This window comes from Haemaphysalis longicornis, unplaced genomic scaffold (genome assembly GCF_048455015.1).
Source record: "Haemaphysalis longicornis isolate Haplotype H1 unplaced genomic scaffold, Haemaphysalis longicornis Haplotype H1 scaffold_3, whole genome shotgun sequence".
Taxonomy (NCBI): domain Eukaryota; kingdom Metazoa; phylum Arthropoda; class Arachnida; order Ixodida; family Ixodidae; genus Haemaphysalis; species Haemaphysalis longicornis.
Window position 1 is genome coordinate 84,627,298 of NW_027526335.1, and position 17,909 is coordinate 84,645,206.

At 48.1% G+C, this 17,909-nt stretch overlaps 1 protein-coding gene across 2 annotated transcripts in view; it reads left to right on the top strand.

Annotated features, from left to right (window-relative positions):
* LOC144174751 (17-beta-hydroxysteroid dehydrogenase type 6-like) overlaps nucleotides 1–15,892 on the top strand; it is a 35,085-nt gene extending 19,193 nt beyond the window's left edge. Inside the window, exons 4-6 of one of the 2 annotated variants that reach the window (XM_077703596.1) lie at nucleotides 6,908–7,090; nucleotides 11,682–11,814; nucleotides 14,495–15,892. In XM_077703596.1, coding sequence (XP_077559722.1) covers nucleotides 6,908–7,090; nucleotides 11,682–11,814; nucleotides 14,495–14,870 — 692 coding nt within the window. In that variant the 3' untranslated portion in view covers nucleotides 14,871–15,892. The remainder of the gene's footprint in view (nucleotides 1–6,907; nucleotides 7,091–11,681; nucleotides 11,815–14,494) is intronic. The other variant, XM_077703597.1, reaches the window with a different exon arrangement.
* Nucleotides 15,893–17,909: the final 2,017 nt, after the last annotated feature.

Genomic DNA, 17,909 nt, shown 5'->3' on the forward strand with positions numbered 1-17,909 from the left:
AGACAAGTTGCCACCACACACAATACGCATCAACTGTGAATACTACGAGACACGCGCACCCATCTGAACAGACAGAAGTGACTAATGAGGGTTTTCTGCAGTACTTCGTAGTGTAACTCATGCAATTATCCCATAAAGAGTGTGCTCGAAGAAGCTACATCTAACATAGGCGCACGCACACGCGCACCCTCACAGACACACGCACGACCACGCACGCAGACGCAGAAACGGACATGGATCCATTTACGAACGGTATTTGAAAAAAAAAAAAAAAAAAAAGAGGCTTAAGTAAATCAGTTCGCCAGTATTCACGAATGTAACGATTATGAACAAGTGCCGTGTGGACAAAGAAGCAGTGACGAGAGAGTACGTTTTTTTAAGGATCAAAAATGCCATTCGTGTCATGACTACGAATGTCTTTTCGTCACTATAGAATGCCTGAAAGCTTCCCGAAGAAACAATTTTTCTTGAAGTCCCCGCAGACTTACTTTGTCCGTCAGTGCAACTTTCTGCGAACTTATCAACTGCTTTAACCCTGAGCTGCCCTTAATGACCGGAGGAGGAGCTTTTATATGGACTGTTTTATTAACGCTGCCCTCCACGGCTGGACCAAAAGGCCACCGTCAAGACGGCAATGACTACAACAAAAAAAGTCCCGACGTGTTTCTCTAGTAATTCTGCAGCCCATATAGACTAGCTGTTTAAACGCAAAAGGCAAGCAGTGTTTTTATCATGTTTCGTCTGACTCTAAAATAGTGAGCAGGGTTAATGCTAATCGGCATTATCCGTTATCAGGCCGTCCAGAGATACCAACTGGGGAGAAGTTGCGAAAGGAGGCCTTGGTTTCGAAATCGTTCTTGCGTGACCTATATTCGCCGACCCGATTACGTCAGTGTCCCTATCCGACCTTCGGAAGGAGGTGATGCCGATACCACACATATGACCCTCGCGCTATCGAGCATCGCGTACGCAGACTTTTTCTGGAAGCTCGGTATGTGGAGGTCATGCCTGGTCCTGCCTTGACTTTTTTTTTCATGTTGATTATCCTTCCCGCGATCGCCGTCCCCTTTATTTACTCGTGAGCGGACAAACGCCTGCTAACCGTGGGGACTTTCCGGTTGAGCTCTGCCGTTCTGTTCCCGCCTGCGAGTGTCATACAGTAGAAATAATTAAAAAATGGTTGAACTCGGAATATATGAAGTGGCCATGAAAACAAAATAGATTGATTGATTGATTGGTTGGTTGGTTAATTGATTGATTGATTGATCGATTGATTGATTGATTGATTGATTGATTGATTGATTGATTGATTGATTGATTGATTGATTGATTGGTTGATTGATTGATTGGTTGATTGATTCATTGATTGATTGAATGTAGGTTTAACGCGCAGACGCAACGCAGGCGATGAGGCACGCCATAGTGGAGGGCTCCGGATTAATTTTTACCATCTGGTGGTCTTTAACGTGCACTGAAATCTCGTACACACGACAGTTTTTTTGCTTTTCGCCTCCATCAGAAAAGCGGCCGCCGCGGCCAGGAATCGAACCCGCGTCCAAAAACAAAATACAACTTTGTTCAATTAGCAGGAACTAACTTTTGGTAAATAATTAGTCTCCATTACTGCCACAAAGACCCTTTTCTAACAACAACAACAAAAAAAAAACGCTGGAAAAACTAAAAAAAAAATCTTTCAAATGTCGATTGATTATGAGGTTTAACGCGCCGACGCTACACAGGTGAAGAGGCGCGCCGTTGCCAAGGGCTCCGTATTAATTTTGACCGCTTGGGGGTCTTTAACGTGCAACGAAATCTCGAACACAGGGGTATTTTCGCTTTTCGCCTCCATCAGAAAAGCGGCCGCCACGGACGGGAAAGGAACTCGCTGGGCTCAGCAGCACAACGCCTTAGCCACTAAGCCGCTGCGGCGGGTAACTTTCGAATTTCGCGCTCTAGTGACGTATTATCAGCAAGAGTGACGTAATATGGGCCAGCACAAAAATCAATTACCAATGTTTTAACTGCACTTCAAGGGACCCTGCAACACTTCTTTCAACTTTTTTTTTTTGAAATTTTAAATGCTTGCAGAACGTAGTCACCTAACACACCCAGTATTTAGATTAGGGGGTCGCAAAGTACCTCAGCCAAAAATTACTGCTCTATGCCCATCAAATAACTTGGAAACTCGCTCAAAAGCTTTTTCTCTCTTTCCCGGTCTTGACGTTCTTCGACGGCCCCAAAAACCTCACTGAGGCCATATAGCGGCTGTTGGCCGGTTTTCCTTCAGTTGTAGCAATGAACGCTTTTCGATAACAGCTTTAAAAATAAAGCCACAAAAACAAAGCAGAAACGGAAGGCGTGTCTGGTGCGACGAGCAAATCACGCAGTGCCGCTCCGTGCTGGCGATAACTGTAGTTCATGATGTTCAGCGCAGACGAAAACCTGACAAAAAGAGTAAGGACGACACAAGCGCTGTGTCATCCTCACTGTTCTTGTCCGGTTTTCGTCTGTGCTGACCATTATGAACGCACTCGAACTCACCCAATTCGCTGCCCTATTGATAACTGTAGCTTTCGCAGTGCTTTCAGACTCGAAGGAAAGAGTGAAAGCATTTATCGAAAGTGTTGCAGGGTCCCTTTAAGCGTTCAAGTGATACGATCAAACGGAACAAGAAGCCCACAACAGTCGCCCAGTCATGTTTATTGGCGGTGGCTTAGATCGGCGGCCGCCAATCATCGCACACACTAAAAGATCTGTGACGTCATAGCCGGAAAGGGGCTGGGGAGTTGCCCCTGCTGGATATGTTTCCTTTAATATTCCGGTTATTCATTTGAAGTTTGTGATAAAATGGTTATCATTGATCTTCATCATCAACAGCCCACCAGGTCTCCTGCAGGACGAAGGCCTCCCACTGATCTCCAATCGCTCCTGTCCCGCGCCGCTCGAGTCCATTCTCTCCCTCCGAAAGTCCTTATTTTGTCCCTCCATCGAGTTATTGGTGTCCCCCTTCGTCTAGACCCGTCTGTAAGGTCCACTTATGAGATTAGCGGCCAGGCGCCCGGGCTGCGCGGGAGAACCCGCCGCTCTGTCTGGTGGCCCAGCACTGTAGACTCTACGCTGCAGCCGTCGCCAATTCGTCACGGCGTGCACGGGAGACGGATTGTCTGGCCTGCCGCATACCACAGGGATAATCCCCCATTGAGAAAACAGACAGCGCCGCCGGATTCCGGGAACCGTCTGCTCGACGCGCGGGGGTGGTGGGATTACCGGCGTCGGGACGAGCGCCGCACGAGTCTCCATTGTTAACACGCCCCGGTCAGCATGACGCACAGTCGCGTCTTTCGCTTTCACCCCGCGGGGTCGCACGCACCTGCTCGTCTGCGAGCGTGCCGTTGACCCGAAGATGGCGGCGCCTCATTGAATATTCCGTGGCGTGCTGGGTGACAGCTGTCTACGTGAATTTGGGCACTCCCATACGCGTGTACGAACGCTATAGGGGCGTTCCCGAGAGAGGGTGATATCGAGGTTTTATAAGGCCGAACTTGGCCGTTGGAAATCGTTCTTGTCTGAGCGCCGAGCTGGGCAGTTCCCGGCGGGACAAGGAGTCTCGACCGTTAAAGCTAGGTTGGGATTTGTGAGCCCCCTTGTCGAGGTTAAGATCGCGTCGGAGGTTTAGGGTGCAGCGCCGTACCGGGCAACTAGACGGATCTTGCGGCGAGACAGAGTCTCGGCCGTCGTTTCTCGAGCGGTTTGTGTACGCTCCGAGAATAGGAGAGTTAGACGAAGTTGAGGAGCTCGAGTGATTTGTGCGCACTCGAAGCTAGCGTCTAGCTGAAATTCGAAGTTTTTCTAGTCATGTACCCAGTTTTCCTACTGTAAATAGCTGTATATAAGCTCGTCGTTTCACTTAATCAACCCCAACGCCTCGAGTTCGTCAATTCGACCGCCACCTCCAAGAACTTCAACACCATCGCCCTGCCAGCCTCCTGCCAAATCAACCGGAGCCCGGGCGATTGGGTTCCTGATCGACACCGGACTTCGGGGAAGCGATCTTTACTCCGTCTCTCGGTATCCACTCTGTAACTTTGGTACTCCAGCAGCTGTCGTTTCGCCTAACTACGTGTCCAGCCCAATTCCATCTCTTAGTAGGGGCGAATCCCCTTGGGGGCTGGGGCTGTTGGCGTCATCTGTCGTCGTTGTAATCGTCGTCTCATGTAGCACCGGGAAACTTGTTTACGCCTCGCGCGAGGGAGCTTCGTGCTTCAAAGACAAGAGACTTTTACAGCAAAGTTGTGTACCTCAACCGCCCATCCCCCCCCCCCTCTTCAAAAAAAGGTTTCATCTCCGTTGGCAAAAACACCAAGGAATCAAGAATACACTTATACACTGCGTGCTTCGCCCGTCGCCAGATTTCACGTTAGTGGAGATGGCTCGGGATTTTTAGTTTACATTTCATAAATTGCTAATTTCTGAGACTGGAAACTGACAAATGAAAGTGTTAAAGCTGTTTTTTCTTTGTTTGGACTACGATATCTTCTACTTAAGCTTGTTCTGTGATCCAAGAAGCTCGTTTCCTCGCCCTTAACGTTACTCCTATCATTCTTCTTTTCATGGTCCGCTGACATGACCTAAGTTTGCTTTCAAGTTTGTTTTCTAGTAAGGCGCCAAGTTCTCACTCCAATGTCGTCACCGGAAGGACGCCTTCGTTGTATATTTTACTTTTCAGTGATAGAGGTAGCATACTTTTCATTATTTGGGAGTGCTTGCCGGGTACACCCCAGCCCATACCAATTCTGCACCGAATTTCTTTCTCATGGTTGGGATCAGCACAGACGACCTGACTAAGGTAGTTATAATCTTCTACTTGTTCTAGCGTTTCTTTGCGTACGCGGAACAGGGCTCTTTCGGCATACTTATTCTTCAGTACTTTAGGTTTATTGCGGTTCAAAGCGGCCTTTTTAATTAATTATACTGTATTTTGTCTTCACGGCCCCCTTACGAAGCAACCCATAGTGCCAGCTTTATGTTGTTAGCACTCTACCGAGCCGCCCAGCCGCACCACACTCCTATGCGTTGTTTGTAGCCAGAGTGCATAAAATTCTAACATTATTTTTTTGGAGAAACGGCTAGTTTTGCTGAGTAAAAATTACCAAGAGACAATCACTGAAGTATACTGCCATAGATTGCTACAAAGTTATAAATGTCCCCCATTTCAGGAAAGCGGTAAATGAATGAATCTTAAATTATTATGAGTATAAGTTTTTTTTGTCCCGTCAAACTCAGTGGCACTGAAGGAACAATCAGAGGACCCTGTTAGCGCTCATAACCAGCCCAAACTCGTAAAGAATACTTTTTAAATTTTGGGGAGGTAAGAAACGATATTGCTGTCTAAATTCAATGGTAAGAGAAGTAAAAAAAAAATTCTACAGCAAAGAAACGAAATGAAACTGTTCACGAGTAACGTGTTGCTATATTACGGAGTGCGCTCTATATATTACGTTTCGATACATATTTTGAAAAAAAAAATCGAAGTCATTGTACGGTTAAACGATTACATACGAGGATAAAGCATTCAGTGATAATAACTGGGCACATCTGTATATCGGCCTTTTTCGGTGCATGTAACGACGTCATAAGTGAGCTTGCATTAAGAGAGGAAGCATTTTGAAGTTTGACCCAAAGTGTGTGGAAAAACGTTTCATTTCCCTCTCTGCCACCTTAGTAATGTTATCACTCATCCAGCAGGCCGTCCCAAAATTAAACCACAGTACCGGCGCAACATTTGCATGTTGCTACGCTATAGCATCCCTTAAATTTTCAGTATAACAGGAACTGTGCGTGCCAAAACCGGCAGTTTGTTGCCATGCAAAATTATGCATAACGTCATCTATTCAGCTAACACTCTACGTTACATTGTCTGCTTAGTTTACTGGAGCCTTCAAAAGCTGCAGGAACGCGTTGCGTCGTTCGAATTTTATGTGTATACAGTTGCAAAATACGCGTCTATACGCTCGTTCTTCTTTATTCTTGTAATCGTTGCGGTTCGTGGACAGTTATCAATTTTTTTGATTGCGGCAGTCGCTGAAATAGTGGCGGAGCTATCGCTCGATGACTTCGATTAACGACCTGTGCCTGCTCTCATCTGCATTAAATTGCTCGCGTTTCCTCCGTGTCTCTGGCTAGTACGCCTCAGAGATACGCTAGATGTATGCATAACTCCTGTTTCAGATGGGATAGCATTTATCATGAAAGCTCCTACGATATTGTGGTCATCCGTCTGCAACCGGATTGGACACTGGAATAGAGAAGACGGATAGGGGACCAGAAATGACCTTTTCTCCACTGTCGGAAAGAGTTGACACATCTTTATGTCCTGTACTTCTGTCGCAAATAAAACTACGCTGGTATTACAGGAATCCGACTAGCATTTTCCCCTCCTCGCACTGGTCAGGTAATCTCGCATTCGGGCTACCTAATCCCTGGCTTTCCCTGCTTCTTTTTTTCTTTTTTGATGCGAAAGCATTGAGTGGCTCACTGATTCAACGAAAAAGCCGGCATCTCCGAAACTCTTTTCCACCGATTCCGAAACGCCAGTTCAGACTTCAGCTCCCATTAGCTTGTACACGTTCCATAGCGCGTGTCTTAGGAGCAAAACGCAAACTCCCGTCACTGCCGCACACCGAGCTAGGGCACTCTGTACGGCACCCCGCCGAACTCCTTGACGGCCCTGCGACCGCTTCACCTTCCTCGGTGCTGAACGCGGAGGAGGACTCCATACACCCTTATGCTGTCGCTATATTACACTATAAGAAGCTAGTAGATGTCCTAGTAGTCTTTTTTTCTCCTCCGTGTCATACTTTTTCGCGCGGTGGTGACGGTTGTCGCGTGTGCTGCCGGCGTCGTGCAGAGCTCTGGGGCGTGGTGTGCAACGCGGGCGTGAACATCTTCACCGAGTTCGAGTGGGCGAGCCAGGCAGAGGTGAGCTGGATGTTCGACATCAACGTGCACGGTACGCTCAGGGTGACCCGCGCCTTCCTGCCCATGCTGCGACGCTCGCGGGGAAGGCTAGTCTTCGTGGCCAGCTACGCAGGTGAGCGACGCGTCCAATGCGCGAACACCCACACAGGGTGTATTATACAGTAGAATCTCGATAAACGGAAATCGCTTAACGGGATTGTCGCTTAAACGGAACAGTATCCTGTAAGTTGGTTGGTTTTGTATTCAGATAACGTAAAAAAAACTCTGAATAATCGGAACTAAAATTTACGCGTCACCGTGAAAACGGAGCCAAAAACGGAACTTCTTGTAAAAGCCATTAGCATGAGAATCAGCTTTTTACCGTTCCGGCCGTTCTGTTTTTGTTTTTCTTCCTCCATGTTTTTTTTTAGCCTTGTTGGCTTCGTAAGCCTCGTCTCGTAAGGGGTCAGCCGTGCTAGCGCAACGAATGCAACATCACAGTTCTTGTTCCTATCATTCGTCTCGATTCAAGACGCTGAGGTTATAGGTCTCAGCTCCTGCCACCTCGTTCGTGCCACCGTGGTGCTATTCGCGCTTCATTACCGCGTTACCGTCTTCTAAATAAGGTGGCTCCTAAGCAGTCGCGAAGTTGAGGCCTCTAGCCTCCGTGAAGATGCAGTTGCAAGGACTCAAACAAAATTAATTGATGCATTTTGTAGTGCACAGCGACTCATTATTGCTAAATCAACTTTGTGAATGCTGTGCCTAAACCTCTTGCAGTTTTCTTGCCTTCTGAAAAACGTTCAGCTACATTCACCTTCTATTTCTTAGAGTTCCATGAAATGGTATTAAGAGTGTGTACCCACATAAATTTGCACTTTCACACATCTCAGTAAACGAAACTCCTGTTAGACGAAACTAATTTTCTCGGTTCCTTTGAAGTTCCGTTTATCGAGAGTCTACTGTACCGCTATCGAGATGGGGCGTGCTTGACTGCACCTGGTTCGCCCTCGAATCTCCTGAGACGACGGCCAACTTGCACTGCTAAGGGAATGGGGCACTGGGGTAAGTGCTCCTTCAAACTGCTCAGACTGCGGCGCGTGCGCCGGTACTCGTTCAAGGCCACGGAGTTGGCCCAGCAAGCACTCCGCGCTCGTGGTCACGCATGGCGGTAACGTAAAAAGTGACTCGTCCCCCTTCCCCTCCCGAGTACACTGGCTCCGAAACTGGACGGCGTGGCGGATTTTCGATAGCGTTATTCGTATAACGCGCCACTGCCCATGATTTCTCAGGCGAAACTCGTACGTTACGCGTCGTCAATAGACCACGACAGAAAGTAACGAAAACTGGTAAGGGGAAAGTTTGATTTTATTACAGTCGTTCAGTGAGAGGGGAAAGACCGCCGGTCAAAAATAAGGGGGCTTGGGGGAGCGGGCGGCAGGGAGGAACAGACGAGTGGTAGACGTGTTGATTCCATGAGGGCCATAGATGAGGTCGGTGCAGTCAGCGGAGCCAGGCTAAAAAGGGAATCATGTCAGGTAAGTGCTGCTGCATTCGTAATATGGCAGTTGAAGTGAAATTAAAGGGGGAGAGATCGGAAGCGTTTTCTTTTTCTCGTTTCGTGCCAGTGTTCTCTGCACGTTCCGTATCTGGCCGCAAGTGCTCTAACGCACTGGGCTCTACAGGTGCTTCATAGAAGTGTCATCGATTTCGCAGACGGGGCATTAGGCTTGCGCGCAAAGAACTCTACAGCCAGATGCTAGGCAGTTGTGTTGCGCGAGTGAATGCACTTTACGCAGTAACACTTGCGGTTGATTGGAGTCCCACGCATCGTTCTATTCAGCTGTGATCACTCTTTACTCTACAGAACGGGACACTCGCCAAGTAAACACACTATTGGCCTATGTCTGTGCCGTCCTTACCACCTCTCGTTACTGGCCCGCCCCTTCCTCTGGGCCAGGCCAACTTTACTTCGGTATGCTTAGCATGTGGCATGCGACTTTCGCCTAACCAGTACAGTAAAAGCTCATTAATTTGAACCCGAAGGGGACCATAAAATTCTTCGAATTAAGCGGAGTTCGAATTTGCGGGCAGGCGCCAGAATAAATGGACGTGGTGCCACACTGCGCGGGCAGAACACAAAGAAGCCACACCTAGACTCGTTATCACGAATTAGGCGCTGCTACATGTTTGTGGCAGGTGATTTCGCAAATAATGCATCATTAATAATAATGGCATGCCCCGGAGCACTGGCGCCGGTGGCGCGGCGCCCTCTGTAGACGCGAAATAAGCTGTTGCAGGAGCGTAGCGCGCGCGCCACGCTGTTGTTTTTCTGTTTCGTTGTTTTGAATCTCTAGCAAATTTGGTTTGGTTTGGATTTGCAACACATTGTTATCACTCTGGGCCGACTTTTTCTGCCAGGAGCGATGGAAACCAGGGGACCATAGTTCGAATTAACCGTTCTGGATGCCGACGCGTTCGAGTTATTGGGAGTTTGCCCCCATTGAAATATACAGGGCTGTGCCGGGACCGGGGCGTGAGTTCGAATTAACTGGAAGTTCGAATTAACCGAGTTCGAAATAACGAGCGTTTACTGTACTTATCAGCGGGGCGCCAGCGCTGATCGGCGTGGAGCTTGTTCCTAGCCGATACAACGGCTCATAAGCTGCTAAGAAGAATGCTGGCTCCTGCAAATTTTACTGATGCTATCCCGCAGTGAACTTCTGCTTGCGGAGGTGCAGCCTTTAGGCCCAATGCTTGTATTGCCATCTCGTGGTTTTCCGTTTTAAAGCGAAGCTTTAGTGTCCTCAATGATGCCGTTCTACGCCAATACGCCCTGCAGAAAAGCCAACTTTCTCTGACGATGATAATAAAAGATCGTGGGTGAAGTGAAGAAAAAAAAAAAAAAAAACCGCTTCCCATAGCCAGAATCGAACCTGGGTCCCTCGCGTGATAAAGCTGTAGTCTATCCGATGGCTCCATTTCGACATTTTTTTTTTCTTTATTACATGGGAAAATACGCTCAGACGTTGCAGTACGAGGAATACAAGCAAACAAAAGAATACCCTGAAGTTATGACAAGCAAATATACATCAAAATTCAGGCAAACACACACAAGCGTTCAAAAGAGGGAACCAGTCAGGTGGTTGGTCAAGCGAACTATACAGAGAAACTGTGGCATTTGTACATAGTGGCTCCATTTCGACATGGCCGAAGCGGTTTGGAAAACTCAGAAAACAACCAAAGAATCCGTCACGAGAAGAATGGCGTTTCTCTGTGCGCCGTAAGTCTGTTAGCCACAAGACATTCGAGCTAACTTCCCATTTTGAGGTTTAGGACTGCCTAACGTCACAGCTTGGGGTTTAACACCTCAAACCGGCACCCACTAACAAAAAAAAGAAAAAAAAAAGGAAGCTCACACTAACGCGTAAGACGGTAGCGAAGCTGTACGCAACCTTCACGACCACCACGACGGTTTAAGTCCACGATTGCAACCGATTTGCTTACTGTTCGCTGCAACGACCTTTACTGCATCATTGTAGCTGTAAGTGTGAGCTTCCTTCATTTTTTTGGCAGTGATAGTCATTGGACATTGCCTCAGAGGGGCGTACGCGATGACGTATCTTTCTCAGTCCTAGCAAGTGTTACCACGATTACAGCGAACGCTGGAGCCTTTTCCTTCCGAGCAAGGGTTGCCATGATTACGGCGAACGCTGGAGTTTTTTTTTTTTTTTTTTGATAATTTTTGCCAATTTCCCGAAGCCGTGGACGCTGGGCGGTTGCCGCGCGGGACGCGCTCGGCATTTTCTATGGAGTGCACACCCGAGAGTTGTTGTGGGTATTCAGGAAATATGTGCGTACATCCTGAATAGCACATACTCGTAGTGGGGGATGGACCAACTAAAGAATCCACCACGACAAAGGTTCGTGTTCAACCATGGTCATTGCTAGATGGAGGGTTGCATGATTTATTTTTGAGTCGCACGGAAGCTTAGTGGCAGAATATTTTACCAACGTGGCCACCAGCGTATCTTGCTGCAGGAGTGACTGGATTTTCTGGACGTTTTATATTTGGCCTTCTTTGATGGGAAAATCTTTCCCGGACAGACAGCCGCCTGTCCTGCTCTCGAAACCTACATAAATCAACGTGATACAGCTACACGCCTCACAACGGACCCCAAGAATTGGTTTCCACGGGGCAATACACAACGGTCCCCAACTAATTCGAAACGGGCTCCCAGGAGGTAACGCCGTTTCGATTCACACAGCCCTAGCGCGTTTATATAAGAAGCCAACCCAAGGGACTCGCTACAGATATTCAGAATGAAACGTAACGAGCCCCTTTAGGTTACGAAAACGGTGGATTAGTTTGCCAGAGGATGGTGGACTTGACAGAGAGCCGTCGTTCAGTTACTGCAAGAGTTACCTGACCATTTGCATCATCAGACTGGCCCCAGAGTGGTGGCTCTTAAATAAGCGTCTTCAATGTACGAGACGTTGATGCGGGTACACCCAAGAATGCATATGCGCCTCCGTTTACAGATCGGTGAATAGACAAGATCAATGGAACATGACATAGCATATACTCGCATTCCCGAATCACACCAGAACTGCCTTCCGATGTTGTGGAATACGTTTACTGTGTGCACCCTCGTTGATCGCGTTCCGACGTCCTCGAAACGCGTTTGCATCTCTTCTTCACCAGTGCGTGTTTCCGTTGGCAGGTCGTGTGGCCCCCGTGTGGATAGTGCCGTACGCCATGACCAAGGCGGCCGTGATTGCCCTCGCCGACGGCCTGAGGCGGGAACTCGCCCAGTGGGGCGTCGGCGTGTCCACCATCGAACCCACCTACTACGTGTCAGTGTTGCCCTATATATACGCGAAAAGTGTCTGTCAAATGTTAAAAACAGTCTCAGTACGCAAGCGAGGTTGCCGCTTATTTTGTGCTTATCTGGTGCAAAGGGAAAGCTGCAGTACTCGAAACGGTTCAAGAATTTGCCAAGGTTTTTGCCACTGGATGTTTTTGGCGTTCTCTGGCAGCCTACCTGAAGTCAGACGTAACCAGGGAAAATCTGGTGAATCCACTCGCCTGCCCGACCTCGCAGTAACTATTTTTACACACAGCCTGGCAGGTTGAGATCGAGATCAGCATCCGGTGCACGAATTTCCTTAGCTAAAGTAATGGCGGCCTTGAGAAGTCTCGACGGGATAGCTGCACTGGGGTGTAGGTTGCTGGCCACACTTGGACAAAGAACCCGTCTAGAAGGGCCGAGAAAGTAGAGGATCAAAGGTCTGCCCGGAGCTTCTACGTCACTGAGTAGTGAAGAGACGACTCTAAGGGCCAACAACTGGCTCATGAGGTCACCCGTACAAAGTGAAGCCGAAGCGGCATAATAGATTTATATGCCCACAGCCAAATCTAAACGTCCAAGTCCGGTGGCAATGTTCATACTCGTCAACATTGTTAAACAAGAGCAAACATAATGTAGATATGAGGCATAAAATCAATGCAGAAGTGATATTCGCAGTGTTGCGTTATTTATAAGTTCATGGATGCTTCATTTTTGTGATAGCAAAGGAAATACTACACCTACTGATGAAAAAAAATCACTCCGTCGCCTGCTGTCGCCCGCGCCATTATAGCTCCTGGCAGAATTTTAAGAAATCAAACGGCAGCAGAAACGAAATGTTCCGCTAGGCAGGTTCAAAGGTCCACTGGGAACACGCGGGGAGTAGGGCGACGTGGTTCTATAAACATTGTAGTATAGGGTGCCTCAATTAGCGCTCGTCTCCGCCGTACGGCAGCGCTGGCATCGAGACACCCGGCATGGGGCAGTGGAACGCGGTAAATTTAAACTGACTTGAGCAAATCTCTAGCGTATTTATATTGGGAGGAGTGAGACGGGAGAGCAACAGCATGAGAGGAGGTATATACTTGGCAGGGGTGCCAGATGACTATCGTCTTTCGACATTTGCAACGAAAGCAGCAGATACGCCGCCGATTTTTTTATGCCGCTTCAAGCGAGGTATAGAATAGTAACTCTAGCATCCACTAAGTTTAGCGATGACACATCTGCGGGGAAAAAAAAGGTTGCAGGTTTATAGTGATCATCTCGTACGGATGCTATGCTCTGAATTAATTTATTAATATGACCCCAATTGTGGGTTTGGTCAGTGATTGACCGAAAGGTTTGATATAAAAGTGGCTAGGTGTTAAATTGCTCACATGGTGGCCGGTGTTGATTGGTTTCATACATTATTTATTCATTTAGTACTACCTCACAGTCTCCATGACGAAGCATATGAGGATACTAAAAAAATAAACGATGCCGATGAGGGAAATCAGCGCCCCATACAGAACACACCAGGAGTATTAACAAAGCCTGTTTAAACAGCAAAAAAAACGGGAGATGAACAGCAACAGTAATAATGCAGCAGGAAAGCGAAATTGCGAGGAACAGTAAAAACAAAATTAATTGCATTAATGGAACGTTGTTATGAAGTTGCTTAAGTGGCTTTCACGCTGTGAACGTAGTCTAGCATCTACTATGCCGCGCTAGGACGTGACATTACGCAATCATGTAATCTGGTAGGTATCGTTGGAAGAGCCGGCCTTGCATCGTTGACATTGGGCGTCTTCTATAGGTTGAGATGAATGCAATGTCGCCATGCTAAGGTGACTGTCGTGCCTTTAAGTAGTCTCAAAATTCAAAGAATCGCGTACCCTTCCCGTGAGCTGTGGGAGCAGGAACTGACCAGCTCCGGTCTCGACTCCCAGCTTAGGCTGGTGGAAAGGGCCGGGACGGCAGGGGTCTCCAATGGAGTCCTGGACTGAGGACCCCACACCTCATTATGATGCTCTTAATAAAATTCATCCCCCCCCTCTCTCTCTCCCTCTCTCTCTCTCTCTCTCTCTCTCTCTCTCTCTCTCTCTCTCTCTCTCTCTCTCTCTCTCTCTCTCTCTCTCTCTCTCTCTCTCTCTTTCTTTCTTTGAGTAGCGTCTGTGTGATTGGTTATGAAGTATTACGACATGTCAGGCGCGAAGATGACATCGAGATATTTATATTAGTCACGCTCTGGAGTGCATTCACCCCAGAGATGGGCCACACGAAAAAAATTAAAAAATTAGATGAGAAATTAAAGAAAGTAATGAGAGCGATTTTCCTTCACGTTTTCTTAGGTAGCACCCCTTCACTGTTACCGTCGACTTCGGTTGGTTGCTCGGCTCGCTTAAATGTTACGTGCTACCTTGAGTCACGAAAAAAAGGGGGAGGGAGTCAAGGAAGAGAAATACTAAATTTAACAATTTATTCTTTAAAACGCGGAGTATATGCAGTTCGTCGTCGTTCGAAATCCGAAATGATCGGAATCCCACAAGGTGGGCTCCTTCAAGTAAAACGAAAAGTGGTTCAACCTTCAGTGTCTTTTAAAGAACGACAAGTAGTATGACCTTACTGTACCGATCCATCCCGAGCCAACCACCAGCCCTCCGCAAGCACTCAAGGTGGTACACCGTGCTGGTTTTCTCATCTTCCAGGACCGAAATCAACCCGCGCGCTGAGCAGGACTTGCTGAAGCGCTTCGCCGGGGCCCCCGAGGACGTGCGGGCGGCGTACGGTGCGGAGTACGCGACGGACCGGTGCCGGGCCATGGTGCGGTTCCTGTCCAAGGTGTCCCGCAGCGACCTGTCCGAAGTGGTGGACGCCATGGCGCACGCCCTGACAAGGGCGCGGCCTCGGCGCTACTACCGCTGCGACGGCGCCCCGGGCTGGCTGCTGGCGTTGCTGTTCTTCAACCTTCCCAGCATGTTCGCCGACGCCGCGGTCGCCATGACCTGGAAATCGCGCTACGCGCCGGACGCCCGAGGGGTGCTCCACAGGGTCTGCCGCAGCAGCGAGGACAAGGTCGCCTAGCGCTGCAGTTTCGATCTCCGTCGATGTCCTCTTCCGTGCCGTAATGTGCGCCACGGTTACAGATCTCTATCATTGAAAGTGCATTAATTCCTTTGCCGAAAGACAGACCGAGGTTTGGAGAAGTGAAGATATAGCTGCTGATAATTAACGGCTCGCTACACGCACTCGAGTACGCAAGGACGTGTATGAGCCCGCAGCAGCGCGTACACATCTATTTACTGAGACAGCGTGTACTTTGACCACACGCAGGTGATCAAGGGCTATTTCCACGCAGGCCGTGTGCATGTGTAACAACCTTAGAGGCGGCTTCGACGCATCGTCTACGTACGTTTCCCTAAAGCGGTTGCACGCGAACAGCCGCGGACGTGACGGTGGTTTCTACGACGGTGGCCGACGCCGGTGAAACCCGGGAGATTGTGGAGACTACTTGTGGTAGTCTCCAGTACAGTGTAAGTACCATGGCGGTGAAATGTCGATGAAGATACTGAAGGTTAAAACGAAAGCAACCAGGATGACGACGGGTGCCACTACCAATGCCACGACGTGTCTTTTGAAACAAAAGCTGCAGGCCGGGAAGTGCTCACCATCGTTGTATCATCGCTACAACATTATTATTTTGGCAGAGCACCAGACTGTGGCGCTTGGTTTTCTGCCGACAAGAAGGCCTCGCACGTTAAATGTTGTACTTCTTTCATGGCCTGTGTTAACTGATAAACACTGTACTTTACACGATTCTATTAGAGCGCATGAACCTCCGCGTTATGCATTGCAGAGCAGTACGAAAACAATGCTTTATTTTTTTTATGTTATATCATGAAAAATGCGCGTGAAATTCGGTGCTATCTGGTGCGATGGATATCGTGACACGCGTGAATTTCTTCAACACATTGGAGTAACTGCGTGATTTACATCCACGCATACTTTCTTGGTAAAATTCTTAGGCGCTTGACTACTAATAACTAAAATGAATGATATTGAGTTCCTTTCTGTACAACAGCTTTTTCAGTCTTTCACTGGTGCTATCACAATACATGTTAACTATGCAAATATATCATTAAAGGTACCAGACCAAAAGCTAGTTTATAGTGCATTTTAATACGCAAGTACATTGTGAGCAACCCTAGCGTTTTGTCTTTGTCTTTGTTTCTGACTTTGTCCATGGGGCTCTGGTGCTGTGCAACAAGCAAACCAAAACAACGCAATGTTACGCTCACTTTCTTTTTTATTAGAAATGTCTACAAGCTGTACCCACACCAAGTTAGTTGTTCCTGGTGTTAAGTTGTATCCATGTATTACATCAATTACATTCGCCTCAATAGAAATACAACGTCCATGCACCAACTTGCACATATAATATACCCTCAGGCCGTAATGATGCTGTGATTCTTACCGCATTCTGTGATGATTGTTTTGCGTCGCTTTGCCCAAAGCTTGTATCAACTGTATCAGATATTTAAAGCCCACTTTGTTGTTTTTCCGTTTCCTACACGGAAGTTGCAATACCACTTGCATGCAGTATGCACGTACTAGTTCACAAAAAAGGTACGCCTCAAACACATTGTCACAATAAAAAAAAAACTATTTGGTTGGAATGTTTGTGTGTTACCTTAAGCATGATATTAAACCACTCTAATACAACGAATGGCTCGAGTTATATTGCCTCTTTCGCCGGAAGGGTGGAAGAGTTAAACGTATTAAACAGGGCACAGGCCTTTGTCAAGCCCTATAAAAAGAAACGTAAAGAAAAAAAAGGCTTTTTGTCTGTGCCCCTCAACATAGCATGGCTATGTGGAAATAAACTTGACTTGTTTTATGGAGCAAAAAAATAAAAATAAAGCAGTTCCACTCAACGTGAAAACTTTCGGAAGAGCAGATCAGCGATTCGCCATAACGGGCTGTGGCACCGTTTATCCGCTCGCAGCTACCACCCACCACACTCTTTTCCGCCCTGTTTCACTCCTGTCTTGATGAATTGAGCGGAGGTTTGTTCAATGCAGTTTACTTTTCTCGCCTTTGAAGCGCTCGCTCGCCCCCTGCCTGGAACAGCGCGAGCGGAATCTCGCACGTGCCGGCGCCTTACTGCGCAGTTTGGAACGCGCCGTCTTGGGCGGCCACTTTTTTCTCTTACTACCGTTAAAACCAGCCCAACGGGCGTTCCTTACTAAATTGACGCGGGGGTTGCTGGTTATATGCACAGATTTTGCCTCAAATGTCCCTGCCGTTTTCTTTGCACTAAACAGCAGGGAGATGATGTATGACAAGCGCCAGCGGTTCAGGAGTCTGGAATGGTTATGACCATAAAAAAAACCGCTTGGTTTTCGAAGCCTGTGTTACGCCGCTACGATACGCCGTGGGGCTCTACTTGGGTCCGTTATCTCGCGGCGCCGCCAGATTATTCCAGCAGCCATGTGACGTTATGACAGCGAGCTACGAAGACAAGGCGAGCCCCTAAAGTGCTCTACACTTAAAAGGTCGGTGGCGTTCTCAGTTCAAGCCGCGCGCTTCCGCAGCCCTGGTGGCCGGGTTGATCAAGCGCCCCTAGTCCGCTAGTCAGTGCACATTCCCACCGTCGAAGGGATGGCGAAGGGATGGGATCGGGATCTAGTAAGAAGCATACAAGATGGGCTGACGGGGCGGCAAGATCGCAGGAGTGGTAAAGGTAGGAGAAGTTTGTAGGAGAGATGTACGAGAACATGATGGGATTGAAATAGGAGCCGTTCTGGAACCTGCGCCACGTTAGGCGGCATCGCCAGTAAAGAGCGACGTCTTTTCTTTCAAGGGTAAGAGCAAAGCGTGAAGCCACCAATAAGGAAGGGGAGGTTCCCGTTTGAACCCATTTCCATTTCACCCTTCCCGCTTGTTCCGTCCCGTTTCAACCCGGCGCAAAACGACCTCCCCGTTTCGCCCTTTCCCACTTGGCCCGTTCCCGTTTGAACCCGTTCCCATTTTAACCTTCCCGTTTGTTCCTTCCCATTTCAACCCGGGGCGAAAGAACCTTCCCGTTTCACATTTTCCCGTTTAGCCCCTTCCCGGAATAAC